Below are 27153 nucleotides of genomic sequence, written 5' to 3' on the forward strand. Positions count from 1 at the left end.
TACGAGCTCTTGCTAGGAAATCTGAAAGCTCTCTCCTCTGCTACAAGCAACTCCAACGAGTGCAAGTTCAACATCGACACAGGTAGAGCCAGCGACACTACAAAACGGTCAACGGTGTGCTGACGGACCACTCGCTCACCAAGGTACCAAATAGGACGTGATGTACCAAAGAAGGTTGTACAGTGCGCCGAGAGATCCAAGGCCTCTAGAAGATCAGCTAAGTAAACCCAAGGTCCGTACTAAATCTCGACCGAAACCTGAAAAAGATGAAAGAATATAGTGAATGTCGAGAAACAACATCAGAATGACGACAACGAAAGGAATGGTGTCCTTCGAACAAGTGTATTGTTCCAGTAGAGGGTTCGGAGCTATTGGAAAGCTATTTATTCAGTAAGTTCAAGTGATTGGAATGCCTAGGTGGAGGCCGCTTTCGGTCAGTAATATTAGTGCACAATTAATATTACAGCTTAATCTTGACTGCTGCTATGCGTGGCTGTGCGGTTGACCGAAGCCCCATGCGCACAACGCTGCTAGAAGTGCTGTCACGCTGCTAGCTCAATGCTGCGGCTGCCCCCGCACATGCTAGCATGGCTTGCTAGCCATGTGTTGGCAGCCTTGCTGGCAATGGTGCGCTAGCATGCCGCAGAATTATCTAGCCAGCCTAGGCTCGGCTTGGTGCGCATGCTATCCACCTTGCTATACCAAATGCCCCCAGCACTCAGTTTTCTCGGGGCATTCCGACGCTAGGGGTATTTCGGTAAATTGTTGATTAATTATTGATTTTATCGTCTCGTATTTTATTTTCGACGTCTAAATATTTAATACTCGAGCTGAATATTTAATACTCGAGCGACTCATTAATTCCTTCTTAATTAATTTGTCGTGTCGGATCGTTGGTTTCTTGGGATTGACACAAAGGGTTCAGTTAAGATTAAGCTGTAATATTAATTATGCACTAATATTACTGATCAGAAGCGGCCTCCACCTAGGCATCCCGATCACGTGAACTTACTGAATAAATAGATTTCCAATAGCTCCGAACCCTCTATCGGAATAATACACTTGTTCGAAGGATACCATTCCATTCGTGTTCTTTGTTTTCACAATGTGTAGTGAGTAGATTCTTTGTTAGGGATGTGGTGAAGCATGCATAAATGATAGATCATAGATAATTGCTGGAATTTGATATTGTAATTAAATTGGTTAATTGAAATTGTTCATGTGTTTGATTTGTTAAAGAGCAACTAAACTTGATTCTCAAGCTAGATTGCATTGTAGTTCTCCAATGATACGACACATTGATTTGGAAATTACATTTTCGTTTGAACTTGATTTGTGATGTTCCTAGATAGTTATTCGTAGAGACCCCTAGTTTGACGCCTAGGAAATAGCCTATTGAGTCCTTTTGATTGCAATTGCTATTTTCCCTTGCAATGTTTGATTGATGAATCTCCTATCCAATTAGCATTTCTATTGTGAGTGTATGTAGATCCTAAATCCTTAGTTTTTGTTATATTGTTTTTTCATAACTTGATTAGTTGTTAAACTTAGACTACATTAAACCATTTCCAATCTTTTCGGAATAGCTTAGTGTAAGACTATTGCACTTGACCTACCAATCCTTGTGGATCGACCTACCCTATACTACGTCTAGGTGTAGTTGAGTTATAAATTTTGTTGATGAGGTTTGAGCAATTAACGACATGTTTGGATCCCCAATCAAATGGTGTTGTTTTCGTGGAATGGCATAGTTGATTGTTATTGTTGTTGAGTCTATTCAATCATATTTGAAAAACACAAAAAGATTTTCTTCTCTTATGCTACATTGGTAGCCATGCTACTAATATTTTCTCTTGAGCTTCCATGCGTAGGGCACATGATAGGTCCTTAGTACGATTTGATCCGGAAATCGAGAGGACTATCACGAAGATAAGGGTTGTTAGTCGATGTTTAAGCTCTAGCCCTCTAAGAGAGGAAGAACGTCAAGAAGAAGAAGAGCAAGAAAGAATGGGTGTTAATCCAAGGGTAGCATTAAAGGAGTTGGGAACTCCGGGAGCATGTAGGTTCGAGAGCGGGATTTCTCCAACTACGATTCCGGCAAACGACTTCGAGATTAGACCGGCGATGATTACATTGATAGAGAGGCATCAATTTAGTGTAGCCAAGCATGAGAGTTCCTTTAACCATCTCAAGGAATTTGAAAAATATTGCAATACCATCAAGGTAAATGGGGTTACTATAGAATTCATTCACCTTAAGCTTTTCGCTTTCTCTCTCATTGGGCGTGCGTTGGAGTGGTTTGACAAAGAGGTGAAACCAAACTCCTTAAGGACATGGGATGAAGTGACAGAAAAGTTTCTATCTCATTTCTACCCACTAAAGAAGACGACCGAAGCAAGGATACTCATCCAAAGCTTCAAGGAACAGGGGAATGAGAGCTTATATGAGGCATGGGAAAGGTATAAGGAGTGTCAAAGAGAATTCCCACATCATGGGATTCCCACCCATCAAATCATCCAAACTTTCTATGGCGGTCTAAGCCCTCAAGGAAAATCTTGCCATGATATAGGAGCCGGAGGACCTATCATGAACAAGACGGAAGAGGAGGTGGTAGACATAATTGAGGCATTACATGGATTAGCAAGAAGGTGAGAAGGAATCAACAAGCAAAAGCGTTTCTATGGTGTATTCGATTGATCACCTTAATGCCATCAACAATTTGTCCTCACAAATATAAAATTTGGGGAACGAGATGACCTCAATCAAAGCAAAGGTTGAAAGTGCTTCGTCACAAGCACCAATTCCTCCCTCCCACAATAAGGGCAGAGGTACATCCTCCAACTCTACTCCTCTTTCTACTTCAAATAATATGCCAAATGGTTTTGTGATATTTGTGGGCCATATGAACATGATGGTTCCAATTGTCCTTATGCTTTTGTTTATAATTGTGATGATGTTGATAATAATGAGGGTGAACATAGGAATTTTGTTTCAAACAACAACAATGGGCCAAGATTTGATGGCCAAAGGAATAATGGGAATATGAACTTTCACTAACAAGGGAACTTTGACAACTATAACCAAAATGGAGGTTATAGAAACCAAGGAAATCAAAATTTCCGAGGCAACTATAACATTCAAGGTTATAGTGGTCCAATTCAAGTTCAAGGGTATGGGATCCATAACCAAAATCAAGGTTATGGTAACCATCGCAAAACTATGGCCAAAATCAAGGCCGGGGTAATTGTAGCAACCAAAATCGGGGCAATTTTCAAAACAACAATCAAAGGGGACCCCACCCGGTTTTTCTCCAAGAACTCAAGGCATGGTGATAATTCTTATGCCTGATCTTCATCTTTTAGATCTAACTTGGAGAAAATCATTGAGAATCAAACAAAAATCATAAACACATATATGTCGGTGAGTGACAAAAAGTTCAATGAGATGATGACGCATAGTAAAATGCTTGAGACACAAATCACCCAATTAGATTACACCTTAAAGGAGAGTGCTAGTCCTTCCTCTTTACCCTCTCAAGGGATTGATCCTAAGAAACCGATCTATTCCATCACAACTAGGAGTAGTAAGATCCTTGAAGAAAGTGTTTCTAGGAAGAGTGAGGAGGGCGAGAAGGTGAGTGATTCGTGTAAGGAGGAAGAGCATGATGTGTCAAGGAGAAAGAATAAGGATGCCAAGGAGAAAGCGAAAATTGAAGAAAATGTGCAAGAGGATGCGATCAAACCCAAGCTTCCATACCCTCAAAAGTTCTTGAGGAACAAAATTAATGATCAATTTGGGAAATTTCTAGCTATGCTTAAGGAGATTCATCTTTCCATCCCTTTTACTGATGCTTTGACTCAAATGCCCAATTATTCCAAGTTTCTTAAGGAGATATTGAGTGGCAAAAGAGTGTGTAATGAAGTGGAATCGGTGGATGTTGGGGAGTGTTGTAGCGCCTTGATCCATAATGATTTACCCCCTAAGATGAAAGATCCCGGAAATTTCTCTATCCTTTGCAAAATCAACGGGAATTTCTTTCAAAATTCTCTTTGTGACCTTGGGGCCAGTGTTAGCATTATGCCTTACTCCGTTTTCAAGAAACTTAATCTAGGAGAGCTTCTTTCATCCAACATGATACTCCAATTAGCAGGCCCACTTATGTTTTCCAAGGGGAGGATTGAAGATGTTCCCCTTAAGATAGGAGATTTCACTATCCTTGTTGATTTCATTGTTCTCGAAATAGCGGAAGATGACAATATTGAAGACGGGAAAGACTAGGTCGTTGTCAATCATGACTAATCTTCCTATGGCCAAAAAAAATTTAAACACAATCAACATAACCAAAATACTACTATAGTGGCAAGCTAAGAGGTCGAACCACTAGGAATGGAAGGTGAATGCTATAGTCACGCGTTAAGTTATCCTGAAGAATGTAGAAATGGTTTGGTTAAGCAAGAACTAATAAGCAACGCAATAAATCAGATATATAAATCAATATCACAAACACTAGGGAATTAGGATCCATATGCTCTCATAATAGACATGCTAATTGGATAGAAGATTGATCAATCGAACAATACAAGGGAAAATAGTAAATGCAATCAAAAGGACTCGATAGGCTATTTCCAAGGCGTCAAACTAGGGGTCTCTATGCATGACTAGCATAGGAACATCACAAATCAAGTTCAATCAATAAATGTAATTTTTAAATCAATGTGTCGTATCAATGGAAAACTACAATTCAATCTAGCTTGAGAATCAAGGTTAGCTACTCCTTAACAAATCAAACACATGCACAATTTATATCAACCAATTTAATCACAATATCAAATCAATCAAAATCCCCCAATTAGCTATGATCTATAATTTTTGCATGCTTCACCACATCCCTAACAAAGAATCTACTCACTACACATTGTAGAAATGAAGAACAAAGCTAAACAAATCATCAAAAACATCATCAACATTGCAATAAAATTATCAACAATTAAATCAATCCATCAACTTGAAATTCAACAAAATATCAAAATCTAACACTAAGATTGGATTAAAGAGAAACAATTTCTTACAAAACTTTGATCAATATCAAAGAACATGGAGATCAAATGTAGCAATCATCAAATCATCAAGTTTCTCTCACTATAATCTAAGAACAGGAATTCGTATAAACTTTCTCTCTCTAAAAATCTCACCAAAACCTAACTCTCTATCTATTCTCCAATAACTTCTCTCTCTAAAAATAGGAAGACAAATCTATATGTAGTAAAACTAACTAAGGAGAAATTAGTTAGACGACCTATAAAGACCTGTACAAGCGCACCCTCACTCCAGATTGCGCGGCCGCAAAGAAGAGGGTATGGAACAGAAGACAGAGGTCGCGCACCCGCGCACAGGTGGTGCGCGCCCGCGCCCCTATCGTGCGTGCTTGTGCCGATTGGCTGCGCGCCCAAGCCTTGGAACAAAGGATCCTCCTCGTGCAATCATTGATGCAACCCATGCGCTCCACTTGATGAACATTGGGTGTGGCAGTCTCTAAATGTGCCCACGGAGGGTTCAACACCGCTTCTTGATGCTAGCGCAGCATGAGAGCGCAGTCTTGAAGACTTGGAGCTTGCACACCTTGACTTTTGAGCTACAAAGGAGTGATGAACTTGAATCTTGAGCTTCATAAGACCCGAGGAAGAGTCGTGGAGAGCCTTGGACACCACCGTTCTCCTGTAAACAAAGAAAATCAAGCAAATAAAAGAGAAAAGGCAAAATAAACTAAGAAAATTCAAGAAAATGGGAAAATAATTAAGAATGAACAAACTAGAGAAATAAAGGTTAAAACTAGAGAAAAGTACATAAAAAGAGCTATAAAAGCAACTAAGAATTCACAAAAATAAATCTAAATGAGTGCTATAAATGAAACTCATCGAATTCCCCCAAGCTAGATTTTTGCTCGTCCTCGAGAAAAAATAAAAGCAAGTATGAATAGGATGAAAAACATATTTAAATAAGAAAAAGAAAATAAGGGAAAAAGAATGTACACTAAGACTACTTTTGTAGGAATCATGGTTGTTTTTAGCTACAACAAGCCCTTTAAACCCCAAAGTCGCCAATGAGGACAAGTGAGGTCTCTTAAGGGTATCCCAAAAGTTTGACCCATATTTCTCAAGGTAAAATGAGGCAAATCATAAAAGGAAAGTACAATCAAGAAGGAAAAAGTAAAACCAAAAGCTTTTGAAATAGACTTTTACAAATGACCAATTACAAGTGAATAAACAACTTTCTAGACAATAAGGGTATGCACGTTCCAAGATATCCAAGGTTGATTGAAACATAAAATATGCTAAGCATAGAGAAATAATAAGACACAATTCACCTTCATCCCTGTAGACACCTGATTGTGTTTCCCCAAAAACCAAACCTAGTGATAAATATCTTTCACGTCATTGATTATCAAACAAGGTGAAATGTGAAAGAGTCTCGTGATGCATCTGTTTTTAATAAAAATACTTCTTTCTGTTTTCGAAAATATTTCTTTTCGTACCTTATTTATGGAAAATGTCCAATCCAGTTTATTTTGGTCCATGATATGGGTCCAATAATAGTGTATTTGGATGGGGTTGAAAAGATCTTTCCAATGATATATTATAAGCCCAATTTCGATGAATAATGAGGAAGTTATAGCCAAAATACTAAAATGGGTCTAAACGAGTTTTAAGTGCGACCCAATGATCATGTAGAGGGTCCATTAATATAAATTATATTTCTAAACCAATTTGGATTAATTAGAAGCTTCTATAAGTTTCTAAAAGATCTTAATTATCCTTTTAGAAACGATAAGATTAAAGTGTTTGAAATTGAATAAAACTTTCCATTTTTAAGTCCTAATTCTATTCGAAATGAAAGACATTCAAAGACAGTCAGATATTATTTTCGTTTCTCATAATCTTTATCCAAATTTTATATGGTTGGATAGCTCTTGAAATTATCTTTCTAATGATATATTATAATATTAATTACGAGTTATAACGAAAAAGATATGAAAGAAATACGAAACTCTATCCAAAACAGACACCGTCCTACTATTTCGGCCATATCTTTTATTCTACAAAAGATTTTAATCTGATTCCAGTTGGATTGGAAAGTAGACTTCAAGATCTTTCCAACGATATATTATATGACTTATTTGGACTTCTTAAATCCAAAGTTATGATAAAAACATAATTCGCGAAAAACTATTTTTATCGCGACGCGATAATCTTATTGTGCTGTGATAATCCTGTCGCGCTGTGATACTTTTTATCTTGCCACGTCAAAAGGAATTTTAATCCGATTCGAATTCTAGCTCTTTTCTAATCGTTTACCGTCGTTTTTCTCTATAAATAGGGTCGATTTCCTCCGTTTTCAATCATCAACAATCATCTTTCTCTTCTCTCCCAAAGCTAAAAGCTTATTCTTTCTCTCTCTTGATTTCTAAGCCTAACCTGTTTAGAACACAATACCGCATTCACCCTTATACACACATAACAAGCTCGAAGTTTCCTTCACCCTAGACGAGAAAGGTTGATACTTTTTGAGGGTTTGGTCCCAAATCCCTATTTTAATTATTTAAATTAATTGTTTGATTTAATATTTTCATTGTAGTTACTAACGTGTGTATTGTTTTGATAGAAAGAGGTATGAGGCAACAAAGTAAGTTATTTTATTGCTTTATATCTTTAGAAATTATGCTTAGATTATTTTAATTCCTAGTATCATGTTAGGATGTTATTTATTACTTTCTAGTATCATGCTTAGATTGTTTCTTATTTTCTTCTATCATGTTAGTATCATGCTTAGGTTGTTTCTTATTTTCTTCTATCATGTTAGTATCATGCTAGGGCTAAAGCTTTGATTTTTAATGTTTAGTGACATGCTAGGATTTTGTTATAAATCATGTTAGTATCATGCCTAGGATCTTGCTAATATTATTATGCTTTGATGAGATTGAGATTATGATTATGATGATGTTTTGTTGCATCAATATTATTATGTTGCTTGATATATTATTATTATTGCTTGATCACGCCCTCTTTTGTAGGATTAAAGGGAATTTGTACTTGAAATCACGATTAAAAAGATCATTAATAATTTTATTTAGGCTAATGTGATTTTAATTCAAGTGATTGCCAATAATAGATTTGTTTGTGCATTAATATTCAACCAAGATAGATTAAACAGGTTTAGGATTAATATATTGATTGTATGTTAGTTAGAAAGCGCACATGAATATGAGAAGAATAAAGTAGAGGCCTATTTTTAGGGCAGGTTCAATCTCTTTTAGGTTGGATTTGTACATTCATCCCCGAATATCCAGTCATGGTTCATGACGACTATGGAGTTAGCGATCTCATGCATCGTGAAGGGGTGTAACCTTCACCTTATGAACGGTTTACAAGTTCCTAAAACTTATTGGCGACTCTTTTGCTGTAGCTTTCCTCCCTTTGGACACCACCATGCTTAAGTGTATGATCACAATGGGGCTCAAGTGTGGGATGCTTGTAATATTCCCTACAATAAAAAACAATCTTACCGCGTTCTCCCTCTTAGTTTCAAATCCACCTCTAGTGAGCAACTCAATGATTCCTCGAAGGACCGGAAAAGAAAAAACTTTCAAGGCTACTCGACATCTTGACTATGAAAACCGCTCCATAGGCTTGACTCACATCTCCCTCCACCGACTTGTGACTCAACCAAAAAGGTCAAAAGGTCTTTAAAAGGGTTGTAATGTAAGGACGAAAAGGGTGAAGGTAGGATAAAATTTGAAATTTGGTGGTATACATAAATTGTGAAGTAAAGGGTAATCAATCGTTAACACCATAATCAAGCAATCACCAAACAAAAACACCAACACCCCCAAGCTTATTCAAGGCCAAAATCACGATCATATATATATATATAAAAAAAAAGCGTAAGAATGCTTTCCCCCAAGCTAAATTGGAGCATTGTCCTCAATCCTTTAAATAGGGAGAAATACACTTACATTAAAATATTTTTTGAACTTTTTCATTTTTCTCAGTTTTATTACTTTTGCCAAAGCATTTGTATGTGCTTTGCTTTTTCTCAATTTTTCATTTTTCTATTTTTTCTTTATTTCACTTTATTGTATTGTCCTTGCCTCTTTTAACTAAGGACGACTTTTTCAACGTTGGATTTTCCATTATTCACAAAATAGTCACAATACAATCTTACTTTCAACATGAGAATCAAATATCCAAACTCATACACCATATTCTCCAACGATAATGATCAATTGCCTTACAAAAACCAAGAATGGAACAAGAATGAAACAAAAGGCTCAAAAGCTAAAGATATGGCTTGAAAAGATGGTATATGAATCAAATGGTTAATTAGCAAGGAGGTAAATGTAAACCCAAAATAAAGAAATAAAATCTATCCTAGAGAAAGAAAAATTACCACCCCGAAAAGATGCCTTTATCCTTCCTAAATGGTTCGGTCACGATCTCGGAAGACAAGAGTCAAGTTCTTGATAAAGTAAGCGATAGTCAAGGATCCATGTACCGCTCATGCAAAATGTGTAGAATGCAAGAAAACAATGAAACCTCACATGGTTGTAGCAATAACTCACTGTTAGATTCAAATTCACTATAGGAAGCAACACCATCTTACTACAACACAAGTAGACTCCGGTTTCAAGGTCCCAAAATTTCTAAACAACTACCTTAGCATACCTTATCCTAGAATCAACTAAGCATATTCTCAAGCTGTGCATACCGTTACCATATAGGAAACCATTTATTCAAAAGTAAAAGTTCAGATGGTATTATGTCCAAATCATAAGCAAAACATCAAAAGAAACCAAAAACAATGCCACAAAATCAATTTTATTTTTTTATATTTGTTGCTTTTTGAAAAGAAGAAAAGAGAAAGGGAAAGAGAAAAGAGAAGAGAAGCAAAAGAAAAGGAAAAGAGAAAGAAAAGTACAAAGATGCATGCTAATCATATAAATCCCAATCAACTAACAAGTGGTCTTTCGACAACAACGTCAATAACCCCAAACACCCATATGGTGTTAAAAGAAAAAATCATCGAACCATTCAACTCATTCTAAGATATTCCTAATCTAAACAAACAATAAAAGAAAAGCAAAGAGGAAAACTAGAAAGATCTCACTGAGTTATCCAAGCTATGCCACTATAAGCGAGGTAAAGGAAAGTACCACCTCCATGGAACTCCATAAAGCTTTAGCATGAACTTCAAAGCCAAGTGAGAATTAAAGAGAAAAGGAAAATATATACAAAGAAGAAGGTTAGTAACTTTAAAAGAAAATAACAAAATAACAAAATAAAACTATACACTAATCTACGAAGAATTTTGATTATAGGGTTTGGATTCAAGGGGTTTGGATTAAAGGGATTTGGATAGAAAAGGAGAAAAATCATCATTATTCACATCATCATCATGAAATTACCACCATCATCATCAACAAGAGACACTCATTCAAACAACCAAAAGACACTCACAGAAATCATCATCAAAACAAGCAACAACACTCCACAACATCATCTAACGATCAAGCAAGGAAATCACAAAATATCAAAGCAATTAAAAATCAAGGAAGTCCACAATAATAAAATTGGTCCACCGGTTCTTTCCCACAAATAAAAGATTCCCCCAAGCAAGATAAAAATACATCTCAACATCCCATCAATTAAAAACAAAAGACCACATAATTAAAGGGATGTAGGAAAAAGTACAAAAGGTGAAACTATTGACCACTAGGTCCGTCATCATCATCATTGTCATCCCTCTCGAAGGAAAACTCGGATGGGGGACCATAAGGATCCCATCCCCTGGTATAGCCGGATGGCCAACCATAAGGGCGCCTAAATTTATCTTGTTGCCAAGGGGCCAAGGGAGTGAATTGCTCGGGCAACTCAAGTGGAAGAGGATGGGTGGGGTCGACATAGGGGTAGTTGGGATCACCCCTATAATCGCCCCCACCAGACATACGGTAATCGTACTTACCGTGCTCATCCGGGAAAGAACGGGTCTCGGTGTTGGATCTTTGCGGACCTTGCCAATAAGAATATGTTGGCTTGCCATCACCCCCTCTAGACGGTACGAGACCGAGTTAGGGCAGAAATATGGATAATTAACCGCGGGGGTGATATTGCCACGGTTAATACTAGCATCATACAATTGTTGTTGCTGAATGAACATAAATTATTGCATTTTGGAGATGCCCCTTATGTGGTTGTAGATTGTTTCAAAATCTTGATTGTACATCCCCTCCATGCGTAGTTTCATGCCTTGCATTTGAGCACTCAAGGCCTCTATGTTGGGGTTAGTGAATTGATGTTGTTGTTGTTGTTCTTCGAGAACATCCTCCATCTCATCATCACTGGGGAGTCGGTTGCTCAAAGGGACAAACCATATGTTGGGAGCATGCCAGTGCAAGGAAGTCAAGGAGGGCTTAGGAAGGTAGCACCGATGCACATTTCTTCGCATATAATCGAACACCTCATCGTCATCATCCTTTTCTAGGAATTTCCCTTGCTTAAGTTGTGAGATGTCGAGGTAGTGCTCCTCCGCCTCCCCCACCGTAGTACAAGAAGCTAGGTAGCGGCGATACCCAAGCTTGGTAGTCAACCTAGTAATCATGATACCACAAAGAATCTCCCCAGATTTCCTTCCATGCATAGCCACACAACTCTTCATGAAGATATGCCCTAAGTTCAACCTCCTATGCAACTCCTCTCTAGTGGCTAACCATAGCACAACCAACTCGAGTTTTGACATTTTACCCAATAAAACCACCACAACAATCACCACAAGCTACTACCACAAATCACAAAATCTAACTTCTTCAATTTGCCACAAAAATTTCACAAACAAGCTATATAATCAACAACAACACATGTGAAGAAAAAACAATTAGCTAACAACAATTATGAGCATCAACATTGCAAAATTAATCACCAAATTAATCAAAAATGATACTACTACAATTCACAAGCATGCACAACCAAATTCTCAACCAAAATTGATGAAACAATGTAAAATAAGAGTAGAGAAGATAATTATACCATACAAGGAGTAAGATTGAACAAGTTTTGAGCACCAAATCACTCCAATTTGAAAATCCCCCAATTTCCTTCAATGGTGGAAATATCTTACAGAAGAAAAAATGGAGGAAAGTAGTATGTAATTTGGTTAATTTGGTGAAAATTAAAGAGATTATGATGATTTATGTGAGAATTTTGTAGATTAGAGTGAAGAATGTGACGTTTAAGGGTTACGGTTAGTGTTAATGAAGGGAGAGTAGGTGCGTTCGTGAGATGAGAAATGAGGGAAAAAGAAAAGTAAAAAGAAGAAGAAGCCTCGACTAGGCACTAGAGTGCCCGCGCTGGCTGCATGCCTGCACCAACTGCTTCTCCACTTGGTGAGCTCGATTGTGGGCTCAATGCTTCCATAGCCTCCTTGGATTGCTGAACCAAATGAACATACCAAATTCAAAACGGCTTGACAGTAGGTTCAACATCCCAAATTAATGAGATCGAGCACCATAATGAACTCACCAAGAATAAACTTCCTTTACATTATAAGCACTACTTTTCCCATCTTAAACCTATGATTTCACTCTTACCTTCACGATTACTTTACCCATATGAATCAAAATTTGAGAACATCGAGCACACTCTCATCATGAAACACAAAACACCTCTTCATAATGCTTATGCTCGCTCAAAGGAATCCAATTCCCATGAAAACATCCTACTAATTCAAACACAAAACAAGTGAAAGAAAGGAAAGAAAATAAAAGAAAAATAAGGAAGATAATATGAAAATAAAAAGGTTAGAAATCCGGGTTGCCTCTCGGGAAGCGCTTGCTTTAGGTCCTAAGCACGACCCTTCCTCCAAATCACGAAGGGTTAAAGAAAACCACTTTGTTCAAAGCGGTTGGGAGATCAAAATTCGTGCCAATCCTTGGAAAATCCACTTCATGAGATGCATCCTCTCGCTTAATGGACACCGAATTAAGCTTGTTTTCCTTTAACCTCATTTTCTTCTTCATGGAAACTCTTTTTTTCTTCTTTGTCTTCTTACTCACCTTAGTAAACGGTTTCACACCATCAACACATAGGGAGTAATCTTCAACCTCCTTTTGTGAGAGCTCAAATTATGAAGGTATCTTTATTAATTCCTCATTATCAAGCTTTGATGATACCTTAACATCTTGTCTACCAAGCTTGCTCTCAACTTTGTTAGAATTATCATCACAAACTTCAGAAACATCATTAGTTGAAGACACAACCATACAAACATTATCATTCAAATAAGGGGAATTCACACACATAATGCCTTTCTCATATGACAAAGATTCATGCATAGACTTAAGCTTAAAGCTCGACTTATCATCACCAACACACAATGTTATAAGACCACTCTTCACATCAATCAAAGCTCCCGAATTATCTAAGAAAGGTCTCCCTTGAATGATAGGTATATTGTCATCTACCGCTATTTCTAGAACAATGAAATCAACGGGGATAGTGAAATCTCCTATCTTAAGGGGTATATCTTCAATCTTCCCCTAGGGAAACTTGATGGAGCGATCCGCTAGTTGGAGTGTCATGTTGGTTGAAAGGAGCTCTCTTAGCTTAAGTTTCTTGAAAACGGAGAAGTGCATAATGCTAACACTATCCCTAAGGTCACAAAGAGCATTTTGAAAAAGATTGCCATTGATTTTTCAAGGGATAGAGAAATTTCCGGGATCTTTCATCTTAGGGGGTAAATTGTTATGAATCAAAGCACTACTAATTATTTTGCCACTCAACATCTCCTTAAGAAACTTCGAATAATTATGCATTTGAGTCAAAGCATTGGATGGAAAGATGAATCTCCTTAAGCATAGCTAGAAATTTCCCAAATTGATCATCAAATATGTTCCTTAAGAACTTTTGAGGGTACGGAAGCTTGGGTTTGATCACACCCTGACAGGCTAAAGTCGTATCACCTAATCAAAAGTAATTCCTAAAACCACTAACTAAAATAGATAGGTAAGTAGGGTCGAATCCACAGGGAAACAATGTTCTTTTATTCCTAATAAATTATTATAATCTAAATTATCAAGAAACAAGGAAGAATTGTGAGAATTATACTACGACAATATTTAAACTAAGGGAATATTCAATAGTAAAAAGCCTAGGGTCATAGGTTCACCAATAATTAATACTCCGGGATAAAACATAACAATCAATTATCAATGCATAAATTAACCAGATTATAAAGGGCTTTCGCTACGTATTATAATCACAGAATTAATCTATCGGTATTAAATCGCATCTCTCGAATCTTGACTTAACCATTTATAAATTAGTTCTACCTATTGAAACTAGGCTTAAACATCAATTCTCATCTCTCGAATCTCGAATCAATATTGCATAACTCATACAATTAAACCTGCGCAAATCTAATTGCATAGAATTGTAACAATCAATAGGAAATTAACCCAAAACATTAACAATCAAAAATAATAAATTATCCCTATATATTATTCATGGATCCCCACAACCCTAGAATTAAACTACTCACACATATTTAAATCTAAACAAATCAAAACAATTAAAGAAAGCATGATTAAAACAAAAATAATAAAACAAATACGAAAGCAATAAATTAAATATAAGCGGAAGAAAAGTTATGAAGTTTAACTAATGAAATCTAAAAGAGTATTACTAAAACAAAGATGAAATCTAAAAGAGTATTACTAAAACAAAGAAAAATAATTAAAACTAAAACAAGATTGAAAACTAAAACTAATAACAAAAATAATAATTAAAACTGAGACTATTGGATGCTGAAATAATGAAAGCTAAATACTGAAAATCGTAAAACAACAAAAGCTAAAGTCAATCATTGATTGAAAACTAAAACTAAGTAAAAACTACCTAATCCAAGCTACGTAACAACCCCTCCTTTAAAAGGAAATGGAGTTTGATTCCAAGTCAAACTCTATTTTCACTAGGCTAATCATCAAACCTGGGTGAATTAGAAGCCCACTAAAGTCGCAAACTGACTTAAAGAAAAGCTGAAGTAAAGCCCAAGGAAAAGGTGCCCATCTATTTAGTACAGCCAGCAGGTCTTTGACTTAGGCTTTTAGATTTCTCTAGTCCAAACTTCGTGACTTGTTTAGTCTATGATACAAACTTTGAAATTTAAACTCTTTACCAATTGAGCCCTTAATCACCGAACCAAATTACTTTAGCTCAATCTGGGACTTCAAATACACGGTCATAAAATACGATCCGACTCCAATTTTTTGTAGTGGCTTAATAAGCTCGGGAATTGTCATAAATAAGCAAATTCCTACAAAATAATACCATCTCTACAAAAACACTAGAAAACGTATATTTGTAATAAAAATAACTCAACAGAGCTCAAATAAGCACAAATACGACCGTGGTATAGGGAATAAAAATATATATAAAATAGACTCATCAAACTCCCCCAAGCTAAATCTTTGCTTGTCCCTAAGCAAAGGAATGATTAAATAAATTGATACTTCACCCCAAAACATTTTAATCAATAAATATAATTCAAGGCAAATCCAATAAGTATGTATCAAAGTCAATAAATCAAATCCATCCAGCTATCAATCTTCCCTAACAATTGTGAAATAGAGCAAATCACAAGAGCATATAGAATTCAAGACTAGTGCTCACACACTCTACTCTCATTTATGTGGCGAGTAAAAGATGTACTCGATCGCTCTCCAGCCACCAATTTATATGTGAAAAATGCCCTCCCAAAATCACAACACTCGTGTGTTTAAAAAGACAAGTACTCAGCCTAATAGTCGACTCGAAATATATCAAGTCATCCTTTGCATTGATAAATAATTAATTTCACTTTCATACAACTGCACAAAGGTCGGAAGGTCTTTAAAGCTTGTAATGTAAGGCTCGGAAAAAAGGATAAGTGTAGACATCTACTTTTGGCTCCTATCCCGACAGGAAGTGCAATGATAATAAACAAAACCATCTTTATGTTGGGTCAACGTGAAGAATGCTTATGGACAACTGATTAAATCACAAGAATGTAAAATGACTAGCCTAACCCAAAAAAAAAATGAATTAAGGTCCAAAATAACTAAGCCCGATCATAATTAGGCTTAAGCCCGAGGTTAAAACCTAATTATGACGGATTTACAGGAGCCTAGGTTAAAAATCAATGTTGCCGCAGAGAAATCCGCTCGCATCAATGAGTCGCGCTGGTCTGGAGAGCGCAACTAAATCACTTGCGCGTGACACCCAGCGCAACTGCTAGTGATGCGCTTGCGGAAGATTCAGAATTTCATAAAAATATAAAATCAAAGCTTACCATAATACTGCGCGCAAGATGATCAGTTGCGCTGCCCATAGCAGCGCATCTAAATTACTTGCGTTGGGATGTCGCGGGCAACCCATTCAGATGGCGTGACACCTGCTGCTGCAGAACGTTCGAAACCCTAAACGTATCCATTCCCTATAAATAGAGGATTAATAGAAGGCTCAAACAGACAGAAAATTAACCTAAAACTCTAGTAGAAACTTTGTGAACTTGTGTACTATCAAACCCTCTTGTCCTAAACACTCAACCCCTCAATACTTGTTACTACGGTGGAGGTTCCCAAATAAAAAGGAGTCCATAAGTGTTCTAAACGATGATTTAGCAAGGAGAAGTGGTAAATTCCCGAGTACTTAGATCAATCTTCTTTATTTTCTTGTTTAAATAACTTTTAATTAATTAATTAGTGTTTTTTTATCACTTTAAACGAACTTTTAATTAATTAACTCCACATAGTATCTTGCGTTAAACAAAGAATAAAATTGATTAAATTTATCATTGATTGATCACTTAAGCCAAGGCGAATCTTGTTTATTTATTGTTCTTTCATGAATATTGACTAAATAAGAATAACGACTTTTGCAATGTAATTCCTACGTGATTGACGCGTGTAAATAAAATCAATTAACTTAGGTTTTAGGTATCACGTTGCATATATTGTTTAGTGATAAAATTGTGAAAAAGGAAGAGCTAGTAGAGGCTGTACTAAGGCTTGAATAACGATTCCTCCCTAAAAGGAACGTTATTTTAGTACCCTCGCTCCCGAACTCATTTCTGGTACACGTAGACCAATTTGGGCATGGGTAAACTTAAGATTCGTGCTAAATATCCCTTGAACTCTACTTGGGAGAAAGGCATGAACGAGGTTTATGAGTTTTCCTAAAACTCATTTGCGACTCCTACTTGTTTCTTACAAAAAAGCGTAATGATAGGATTAATTCTAATTCAAGGTCCCCTAAACAGTCAGTAATTTAAATTCTAATACACCCTAACAAGTGTAAAGTCCTAGGCTTTTAAAGGGCCATGGGAACTTAAGGAGAAGTATCCTCTACGATGGGCACACCCTCCTTACAGTTGCGACTCCACCGGGGACTTAGAGGTTACAAGATTAGTTCTTAGTTATGGTTCAAGGTTTCCAACACTAGGTTATCTATGGGTTATAACGAGAACTAACTTGGATAATCTCTAGTTAGAGAGCGAGACTTGAACGCATAATATCTTCCTTTTTCACAAAAGTAAAAGCCAAACAAGCAACCTTGCATCATACATAATCATAACACACTTTAACCATTGGGGATTGGCTCATTGACTAGGGGTTGCCAACACTAGGCTTTTATCCCGAAATCAATAACAATCATCCCACCCATATCGCCAACAAAATGTTGGGAGGGCTATGTCATGGGTTCACACGTTGAGTGATCGATTCGTGCATCGTCCCTTAAGATATGGTACCTTTGGACACCCAAGCCTTGACCTTAGAATAGCATTGTATGCTTTGACGGTCCCTTTTATGTGCTTATGTGACTACATGAATATGTGCTTATTATATGCTTCGTGTCTAATCTAATTAATTCCAACTTGTTACCTAGAGATATTAAAAAAATGGAAAAATTGCTCCCATTAATCTGAATTTTGCCTCGTCCGCCCAAATTAATCCCTACTTTGGATTATTCCCCATCACTCCCAACGTTAGGGGGTATTAATTTCTATTGCACCCAATCGGTCATCCAACCTAATATTACAGGTTACAAGACACGTGTAAGCCTATAATTGGCTAAAAAAAACCCACAAACCACCCATGCCCTGCCCGGCAAACACCACACCCCCCCGTAGCCGGAAACCGCCGCCTAGCCACCCCTTCCCTCCCCCCACCCCCAAATACTCCTCCCTAACCCCTTCCCTTCCCCTATCCCCGAAATTATCCATGAAATTGGCCACAAAATTAGCCATGAACGGCCAAAATCGGCCGATTTAGGGTTAAAACCAACCATTCATCCCGAAATTCGACCGATTTCGGCCATTTTCGGCCATTTTTGGTGGTCGTTTTTAGGGAGAAATGGGGGTGTGTTTCTGGTGGCCATTTTTGGTGGTCGTTTTCGGCCGAATATGGGGGTGCTTCCGGCGTCGAGGTAGGCCAGGGGTTCTTGTGGTGTTGGTCAGGTGGCTGGGTTGCGCTGCTAGTGGTTGGGGCTGAGAGAAGCTAAGGGGAGGTGGCGGTGGTCGAAGGGGAGGGCTGTTGGGGTTTTTTTTTTGTAATTTTGTTTTTTTTTCTCTATTTTTTTCGACCAATTACATATTGACACGTGTGCAAAAAAAACTAATTCACAAATGTTTACCTGATTGACCGGTTGCAAGTCATTTAGGTGCAATAAAAATTAATACCCCCTAAAGTTGGGAGTGATGGGGAATAATCAAAAGTAGAGATTAATTTTGGCAGACGAGGCAAAGTTCAGATTAATAGGAGAAATTTTTCCTAATAAAATTGTAAAAACATTGTGGTTCAACACAAAAAAAAAATTAAAAAAAATTTGATCGTTCTTTTTGCGTTTTCGTTAAAAAAAATTAAAAAAAAATAATCTGTATTCCGATTTAAAAAAAAATCAAAAAGCAAAAAAAATAAAAAATAAAAAAATAATTGTCGAACGTACCAGGTGGCACGCGCAACTGGCAAAGTTGCGCGCGCCCTCCAAGCGCAAGTTTAGAAGTTGCGCACGGCCCCTCCGTGCAACTTTGTGTCTTGCGCGCGCCCATTGTTCAACGTTGACTTTGACTCATTACGAGCAATGTCATACGGAGAAAGCGATATTACCGCTTCAAGGTTAATCCTTAAGTGGGTGCTAAAAATATCTCTTTGGCTAATAATGTTGCCTAACTTAGTTACTTTTACTTTGATCATTTTTTTTTTTGTTTTTTTTTTCAAAACAATCCAAAAACATGTTTTTTATCGTTCATTTTGCATTTTTGCAAAAAACAAAATAAAAATAAAAATAAAAAATAAAAAATAAAAAATGCATGTGGCAGATGCTACTCTTAAAGTTGCACTTTCCACCTTAGCGCATGACGGAAAATTGCGCGCGGTACTATTTTTGATTTTGATGATTCGTTTACGTACTTTATAATTGAATTAATGACATTACTTCTTATGAGGTTCGTCATTAGAAATTCGCATCTCTTTATAGGACGTCATCAATATGTTTATTCTTAAACGTGCCTATTTTGGTGTTCATCATTTTTTAGTTGTAATTGATCAACCTTGATTTAAGAGTATAATTTATTTACCTCTTCTATGGTTTAAAACGAAAATCCCGAGAACCTTACTTGGGATGATTGCCTCACACGAAAAAAAGAGAGAAATAGAACGACAGAAGAAAAAAAAAGAGTATGATACAAGAAAAATTATTATTCTAAAAAAAAGAGAGAAGATAATGAATGATAAAACCGAGAAAATGATTTAATTATTTCTTGGAGTTTACATTCGGAGGCCATCATTCTTTTTAAGCAAATAGTAATATAATATTCTTTAAAGATGAGGCATATGAGAATCATAATATAGATCTCTATTGTAATCTAAATGATCAACAAATACCATAGTATATTTGAACATTTTAAGGAGTGTGTTTTGGTTGATTAATATTTCTAAAATTTAATGAGCATTTCCAATCCAACTTTCTTGTCTTTCTCTTCTATTCTTTTCAAAAACAATTCATTTAAAGTAAAATACTTAGATGATTACCTTGTTGAAGTCAACACAAATCATGACATTCCATTAATGATTGTTTGTGAATTTTTTGACATTCTTCATAAAAAAACTTGCTTAAAGTGAATTCGTATTACAAGGATTAAAAAAAAGAAATAAAACAATCATTTTGACTTTGATTCATTGTTTAAATGCTTGGTAGAAAAGGTTTAAGTGAACGCGTGCAATTTCTCGTAATACACATTACTAGGTCATATTCCACATTCGCGTACTAGTCCAATCATGGGTGACAAAGCAGCATTGGAGAAACTTAGATAGGAACTCCAAAACCTAAAGGCCCTATAAGAATAAGATCAAAAGCCCAATTAAAGGCTCATAAAAAAGCGCAAAGGGCTAAAATGAAAGCAGATATAGAAAAACAAAAAATTCTACAAGAAAAAGCAAGAGCCAAAAGACTAGAGGCCTTGGAGAAACTTGTCATGCGAGCTAGCTCAAGGACTATGTACTTCAATTATGAGCTTGCACCACAACCTAGTGGCAAGACTCTCCCAAAAAAGTTATTGACTACAGATTTACCAGCCTTTAAGGTTATAGACAATCCTAGGACTCACTTAATGAGCTTTATTGGAATCATGGCATGGAAAGGGGTTGAGCCAAGCCTATATACATGTACTTTTCCTCTTTCATTGGACCCAACTTCTAGATCATGGTTTTATAAGCTTGATGCAAAACAAACTTCCACTTGGAGTGACGTTGTAAAAGCGTTCTTAACCCAATATGGAGATAACATCGAGCTCACAACTACCTTGCGTGATCTTGAATTGCTTAAGCAAGGGGAAAAAGAAGGCTTTATTGATTTCTTTTCCAGGTGGCAATCAAAGGTTGCTCTTCTTTCACAAAGACCTCCAGATCATGAACTTGTCCCAAAGTTCACAGACAATATGTCTCCACCATACAAGTGCCATTTATAATACCTTGGTTTAGACACATTTCAAAAGGTCTATACTGTGGGAACAGTAATTGAAAGGGACTTGATAAATGAAACCATGAATCATATAGATGGACTAGATTTTTAGAGAGGATTTCACCTACGTCAGAAACGGACAAAGCTTGAAGACGCAATCCCAAGAAGTTGTCAACAATTCAAGATGTAGCACCCTAGGTCTTGTTTTGTTTCTTTCCTTTGTTTTTTACGATAGATTAAGAGATTTATGTTGTCGAATCTACTTATTTTGTACTATCATTAATTAATGAATAAAAAATTTATTTTCAAGTACGTCTATCTTGTTCTCTTTTCAATCTCTTTATTTGCTCAAATTAAATAAAACGTATACATACAAACAGACATTATAAAAAAGGCATACATACTCAACACTTTAATAATCTTGATGAGTTTTGGCTTACAAGATTTATCGAATGAAAAGAGGCCCATATTTGGCCCACAAAGAAAGGATATGATGATTTCACCAACACAGGAGGCAACTTGAAACTCCACAAAGATAATCCCATGTTCTTTACCTTAGAGAAAATCCATCTTTTGGGCAGCCCTTTTAAGCCTCGTCGGTTGAGCCTTAGTTATTCAACCTACATTATTCTATACCTTGGGATAGGAATGGTGCAAAAAGATACAAATAGGAAATTGGGGCAACGAAACATAAGAGAGGGACATAAAATTAGTCTAAACCCAAAGACCCAATGCAAAAGAAAGAAAAAATCGTTCTAAACCCAGAACAAAACTTGTCAAAAAAAAAAAACAAAAAAGAGGGCAAGGAAAAGGCACCTCATGTAGGATTTACCACACAAAGCAGAAATGCTTTAATTTGAGAAGCACAAAAAATAAGGGATTTTGGGAGTATACTTGAGCCTGTCCATTCTTCATAACCCCAAGTCTAGCCACGTTACAACCTTGGAAAGGCCCTCCTTGAGGTAGACCATAACCATGAACCAAAATCATCATTCCATGAAAATATGGCCAACCTCAGGCCTTTGCACATATGGACCTACTATTGAGTAGTCATGCCCATATATAAAATGCATGAAGTGTTGAGTTATGATTACAAAATCATATAAAAAAAATAAAAATCAAATGATTTGGATGATTTGATAACCATTGGCTTGATGACACCATTTTAGTAAAGCAATCGAATCAAACAAAATTCGACGTTTTCCATATCTTTTGCCAAGAAAAATGAGATGACTGTCACTTTAAAAAAAAAAAAACCACTCATCTTATTTTCTTTTAATAATAGGGTTATTTAATACCAAGGTAATTCAAGTTCTACATACATAGCCTAGAAAGAAAAAGAGTTAATACAATAAATTGATTTGATATATCGACAGCCTCGACGTCAACTTTAGATGTCTCTTACAACTCTTGAGCATTGATCTTCTCACTTATCATGAGCAACTAATATGTCCGCCTGCGTGGGATATCTCCATCGTCTCTAAGAGAGGAACATTGATTGAACATGATTGCTACATGAAAAAACGATAGTTATCGCTATCACACGTATGCCTCACTGCTAAGTCATCACGATGATTCAAATATTAAGTCAATAATCCTTGATTTTCGAAAACATGTCTAATTCTCTTTCTTTATTCTTCTATGGGAAAGTTGGATTTCCTTTCCTTTTATGCAAATCCGTCTTTTTTGTTCATTTCTTTTTTAGGGGGTAAGTCGGGATGATCCCTCCCATTTGGCAACTAAAATACTTGAAAAATAGTATAATTTTTTCGCTTTTTGCCTCAAACTGGGGGCTAAAAAAGCCTTGACATCCCCACTTCTCTCTATTTACAGATTTGAACACGCTATTTATGCTGCGAAATCAATGTCATGCAAAGCTTATTACGAACCATCTTAATAACTTTAAATGACAAAGGGAAGAATACCACTTCCTATTATTTGACCAAGATAATTAATTATGCTACTTAATCAAACAATTCATGATAAACATATGCAATATTCCACAAATTAAAAATACAAATCTTGGGGCTTCAAATAAACATGAGAAATATCCCCTAGCATGTGTATACATGAATCGCAAAAGCAACCTAAGGTTACACTTGGGGGCTACAAAAAGATTGGTCTCACCTCTACTTTCGTTTTGAAATAAGACCATATTTTGGAAAGTGATTAGAACGATTTTATAAATTATTCTAACACTCCACCAAACCTGAGTTTGATAAACATTCATTTTCAAACTACAGTGCTTATTTAATTAAAAGAACTTCACTTTCAATTATCAAAATATGACAATGATAACAAACACTAAAAAGAAAAACATAAACAAAATTAGATATACGAAAGTTTGCTCACATTTTCATATCTTTGTTGAAATAAGTTGCAAATTACAACTTACCTTCATCAATCTTGGACAAAAAAAAGTCACACTCAATTACGAGCTATACTTTTCTTTCCATATTGGGTCACGTTTTTGAAAATAATGTGACTATGTATTTTGCCTACTAGAAAAAGTTGCTTTTCAAAACAAACTTTCGTTTATATTTTGGACCCTTTTCCAAATTTTAATTTCTAGTTCGAAATAACATGTTTCTAAAAAAATAGTCTTCAAAATTTCCTTTCTGAATTTTTGTTTCATTTTCTCAAATAAATAAATTTTCGGATTTTCAATAACCGTTTAGATAATACATGTATATACATAAATATTTCCATAAGGAACGAACTAAGATTCGACTTCTTCTTGACTCAAACTTGTTCTTGCCTAGTCATCCTGCGAATATTGGCTTAGGGATGGTAAACGAACCACCTACAAGACCAAAATCAAAGATTGATAAGAACGATGAAATCATTTGATGTTTTAAATCAACTTTGAGAATAATATCACCGTAATGATCTTTACGAACGTTTAGACATTAGGTAAAGATTACTAAACCTTAAACGTAATTGTTTTGGGTTTATAAACAAGCAAAGAACTAACCTGCTGAAAGGAATGGTGTCCTTCGAACAAGTGTATTATTTCGATAGAGGGTTCGGAATTACTAGAAAGCTAATTATTCATCATTGAGGTCAAGTGATCGGAATGCCTGGGTAGAGGCCGCTTTCGATCGGTAATATTAATGTATAATTAATATTAAAGCTTAATCTTGACTGTACCCTTCGGGTCACACCCAAGCAACTGACGAACCGAAGCGATGAATTAATTCGGAATGAATTAATGAGTCGACCAAGTAATTAATATTTAGACGTCGGATATTCGAGCTTGGAGCGTCGGAAGTCGAGTCGAAAATAATAAAAGACGAGACGAGAAAATTACTAATAAATCAATAAAATGACCAAATACCCCTAACATCGGAACGCCTCGAGCAAACCGAGTGCTAGGGGCATATATCCTAGCAAGGTGACTAGCAAGCGCACCAAGTCGAGCCTAGGATGGCTGGTGTGTGCTAGCGCACCAACACTAACAGCAGCAAGCTAGCAATGCTAGCTAGCTAGCAGCGCGCTAGTGTGCTAGCAGTGCTAGCAGTGCGTGCGCGCAGGGCCAGCCAAGGGGAGCTGCGGCATGGCGTGCCATTCCCAGCAGCAAGCAGCAAGCAAGCTTGCTGGTATGGCGCTGCCAGGCAGTAGCTATGGCGCAAGCACCAAATGGCCAGCAGCAAGCCTCGGCCAAGCAGCCCGCACGCAAGTGCGTGACTTGCTGGGGCAAAGTGTGTTGCAGTAAGCCATGACAGCCCACTTGGGGTGCCTTGGTGCCCAAGTGGGGCTGCCATGTGGCGCAAGACAAGAGAGGAGTGAGGAGGTGAGTTGGCTAGTTTTTAGAGAAAGTGTGAGAGCAAGTTTGGTCCCCCTCTCCTCCAAATGGTCCTCACCTAACCTCTCATGTGAGCTTGACACTTGTTGATTTATTATTAGCTTGATTATTAATTTTATTTTAGATTTAAAATATAATGGAAAAATCAAATCTCCCATATTAATGGGTGAGCTTTTCTCACTCTTGATTTTCCCTATAAATACCAAAGTTGGGGTATTGGGAAAATTGCTTGAATAGGTGTCGAAAAAAGCATTACAGTGTGAAAACCTTTGAACATAATTAATTACTTGGTTTTAGGTCGGGCCTTGCTAACTCCAAGGCAATAGACCAATTTCGGTGCTCGCGTTGCCGGTGGACTTCATTGGAGGTCCTCGTGTTAGTGGGGCTAAGAGCTTTCGAAGTAAGAGCTCAATTAAGTGAGCGAAGCACGCTTCAAAGGTATTAGTTTCTTACTTGGTCTTGTGTTTATGTTAATTATGCTTTATGGTTATAATTATTGTGAGTTTGGTTTTGGGTCGGGTTTCTTTCCGCGATGGGTCGGAGTCACCGAAACCCAACAGCGATATCAGAGCGTTGCTCATTTATTTTTATAATCATATTTTTCAAGGTGTTTTTTTATGGCTTAATTTTTCTAGTTTTAAGTTACTAATTAGATTAGTAGCTGGGTTTTATTAAATTTAAACTAGTATTAGAGCTGATTTCAGCCCCGAACCCAGATTTTCGCCCAAAAATAGTGAATTTTGGGTGGAAAAGGCATTCTGGAAATGGTTTTTCCCTCTTAGAACTGTGTTTTAAGCCAAAAAACGACCAGAAATGCACTTTTCGTGGGATTTTTCGTTTTGACGGAAAATTTTAAGTCTTTCTAACCATGAAATTTTATTGCATATTTATGGTGGTTATGTATTTCGTTCTTTTCTTAATTTATATGAAATTTTAAACCTCTTTAAGCATGGTTACTTGGTAGTAATTAGTGCTTGAAAGTTTGGTATTATTTTTCACATAATTGCAAATTAATTGCATTAAGTGTGAAAAGTTTGTTCTTTGTTGCTTCCATTACTAAAGATTCAATCTTTAATTGTTTTAAGTGATTGAAACTTTAAGTTACTAAATTCCATGAATTTTTTGGTTGAACTTTTGATTTAATCATGTATTAAGTTGATTGGAATCATAAAGTTTGAATCTTGTGATAGAAATTTCATTTATCTTCACATTGGAAGATATAATTTTTCAAGGATTCACAAGTGTTAAAGTTGGAATTTTATTGAACTTGTGTTCATGTTTCCGACTCCCTTTTAATTTGTCAAAATCTCATGATTAATTTAAATTAATTAATTAATAGTGAGTTATTGCCTTTATTATTTTATTGCACAAAGTTAAACAAATTTTATTAAAGAATGGTTCTTGGAAATAATTTTGGTTGTATGCACTTTTATGAATCTTTAATTAAAGTTGGACTTGTTTAATTTTTAATTTTTGCTCATTAAATTAGTTCTAATAATTTAGAATTAATTGCAAGTCACGCAAAAATGGGGTAGGAAACCCGAAGCTAAGGCACGCAAGCCGAGGCAAATGCCTCACTTGGCTAGCCGGGCTGCATAGCACCCATATGTGGCTACCAAGTGGGCTGGCCGAGGCATTGGTGCAGCGTTGATTGGCGTGGCTACTTGCGCAGGACCATGGCAGCCAAGGCCGCATCATGGTGCGGCAGCAGCTAGCTGTTGTGCGCGCGCACCATGCGTGCAGCCTCGTAGCTGGCCGTGACATGCTTCGAGCTAGTGTTATGGCGTTGCTTGGTACTTAATAGGGGTAGTATGCGTAGGCATTTCTTGCAAAGTAATGCGGTGCAATGAGTTTGTACAACATGGCCATCAAGGGCCACGACTTGGTACGTGAAAGTTCACTGATGTGGACGGTGTAACGCTTAGCGACATCGGACCACTCCCACGTTCATTGAGCACCAATCGGTTGTGCGAGTAGTGAGAACTCCAAGTCTTGGTGCTAGGCACTTGGACATTTTGGACTATGTAATTTTTGCTTAATTTTTCTCTTTTAATTATTTTTATTAATTTAATTTAGTTTTAATTATTTTAATAAAGTTTGGAGGCTAGGCCTCGGTTTTGAGCGGCATTTACAAAATTTAGTTTTGGCACACATTTGGGTTTACCGGCTTAATTAATTGGACTAATTAAGATGGATGCGGAATTTAGTGGGAGTTTCAATTATTAATTACGTTAAATTACATAATAAATTAAACAACTTTGACTAGTTTTAATTAGGGATGTTAATTGGATTAACGACCTAAATTAG

General features: G+C 36.5%; 1 protein-coding gene and 1 pseudogene across 1 annotated transcript; one reads left to right on the plus strand and one right to left on the minus strand.

Annotated features, from left to right (window-relative positions):
* Positions 1–1863: 1863 nt before the first annotated feature.
* Positions 1864–4278, plus strand: LOC145575427 (uncharacterized). Its single transcript, XM_081633300.1, has 2 exons — positions 1864–2648; positions 3363–4278. The coding sequence occupies exons 1-2, from the start codon at positions 1864–1866 to the stop codon at positions 4276–4278; spliced, it is 1701 nt and encodes a 566-aa protein (XP_081489426.1).
* LOC145577261 (small nucleolar RNA R71) lies at positions 2401–2498 on the minus strand (annotated as a pseudogene).
* Positions 4279–27153: the final 22875 nt, after the last annotated feature.

This window comes from Chenopodium album, chromosome 13 (genome assembly GCF_948465745.1).
Source record: "Chenopodium album chromosome 13, dcCheAlbu1.1, whole genome shotgun sequence".
NCBI classification, from domain to species: domain Eukaryota; kingdom Viridiplantae; phylum Streptophyta; class Magnoliopsida; order Caryophyllales; family Amaranthaceae; genus Chenopodium; species Chenopodium album.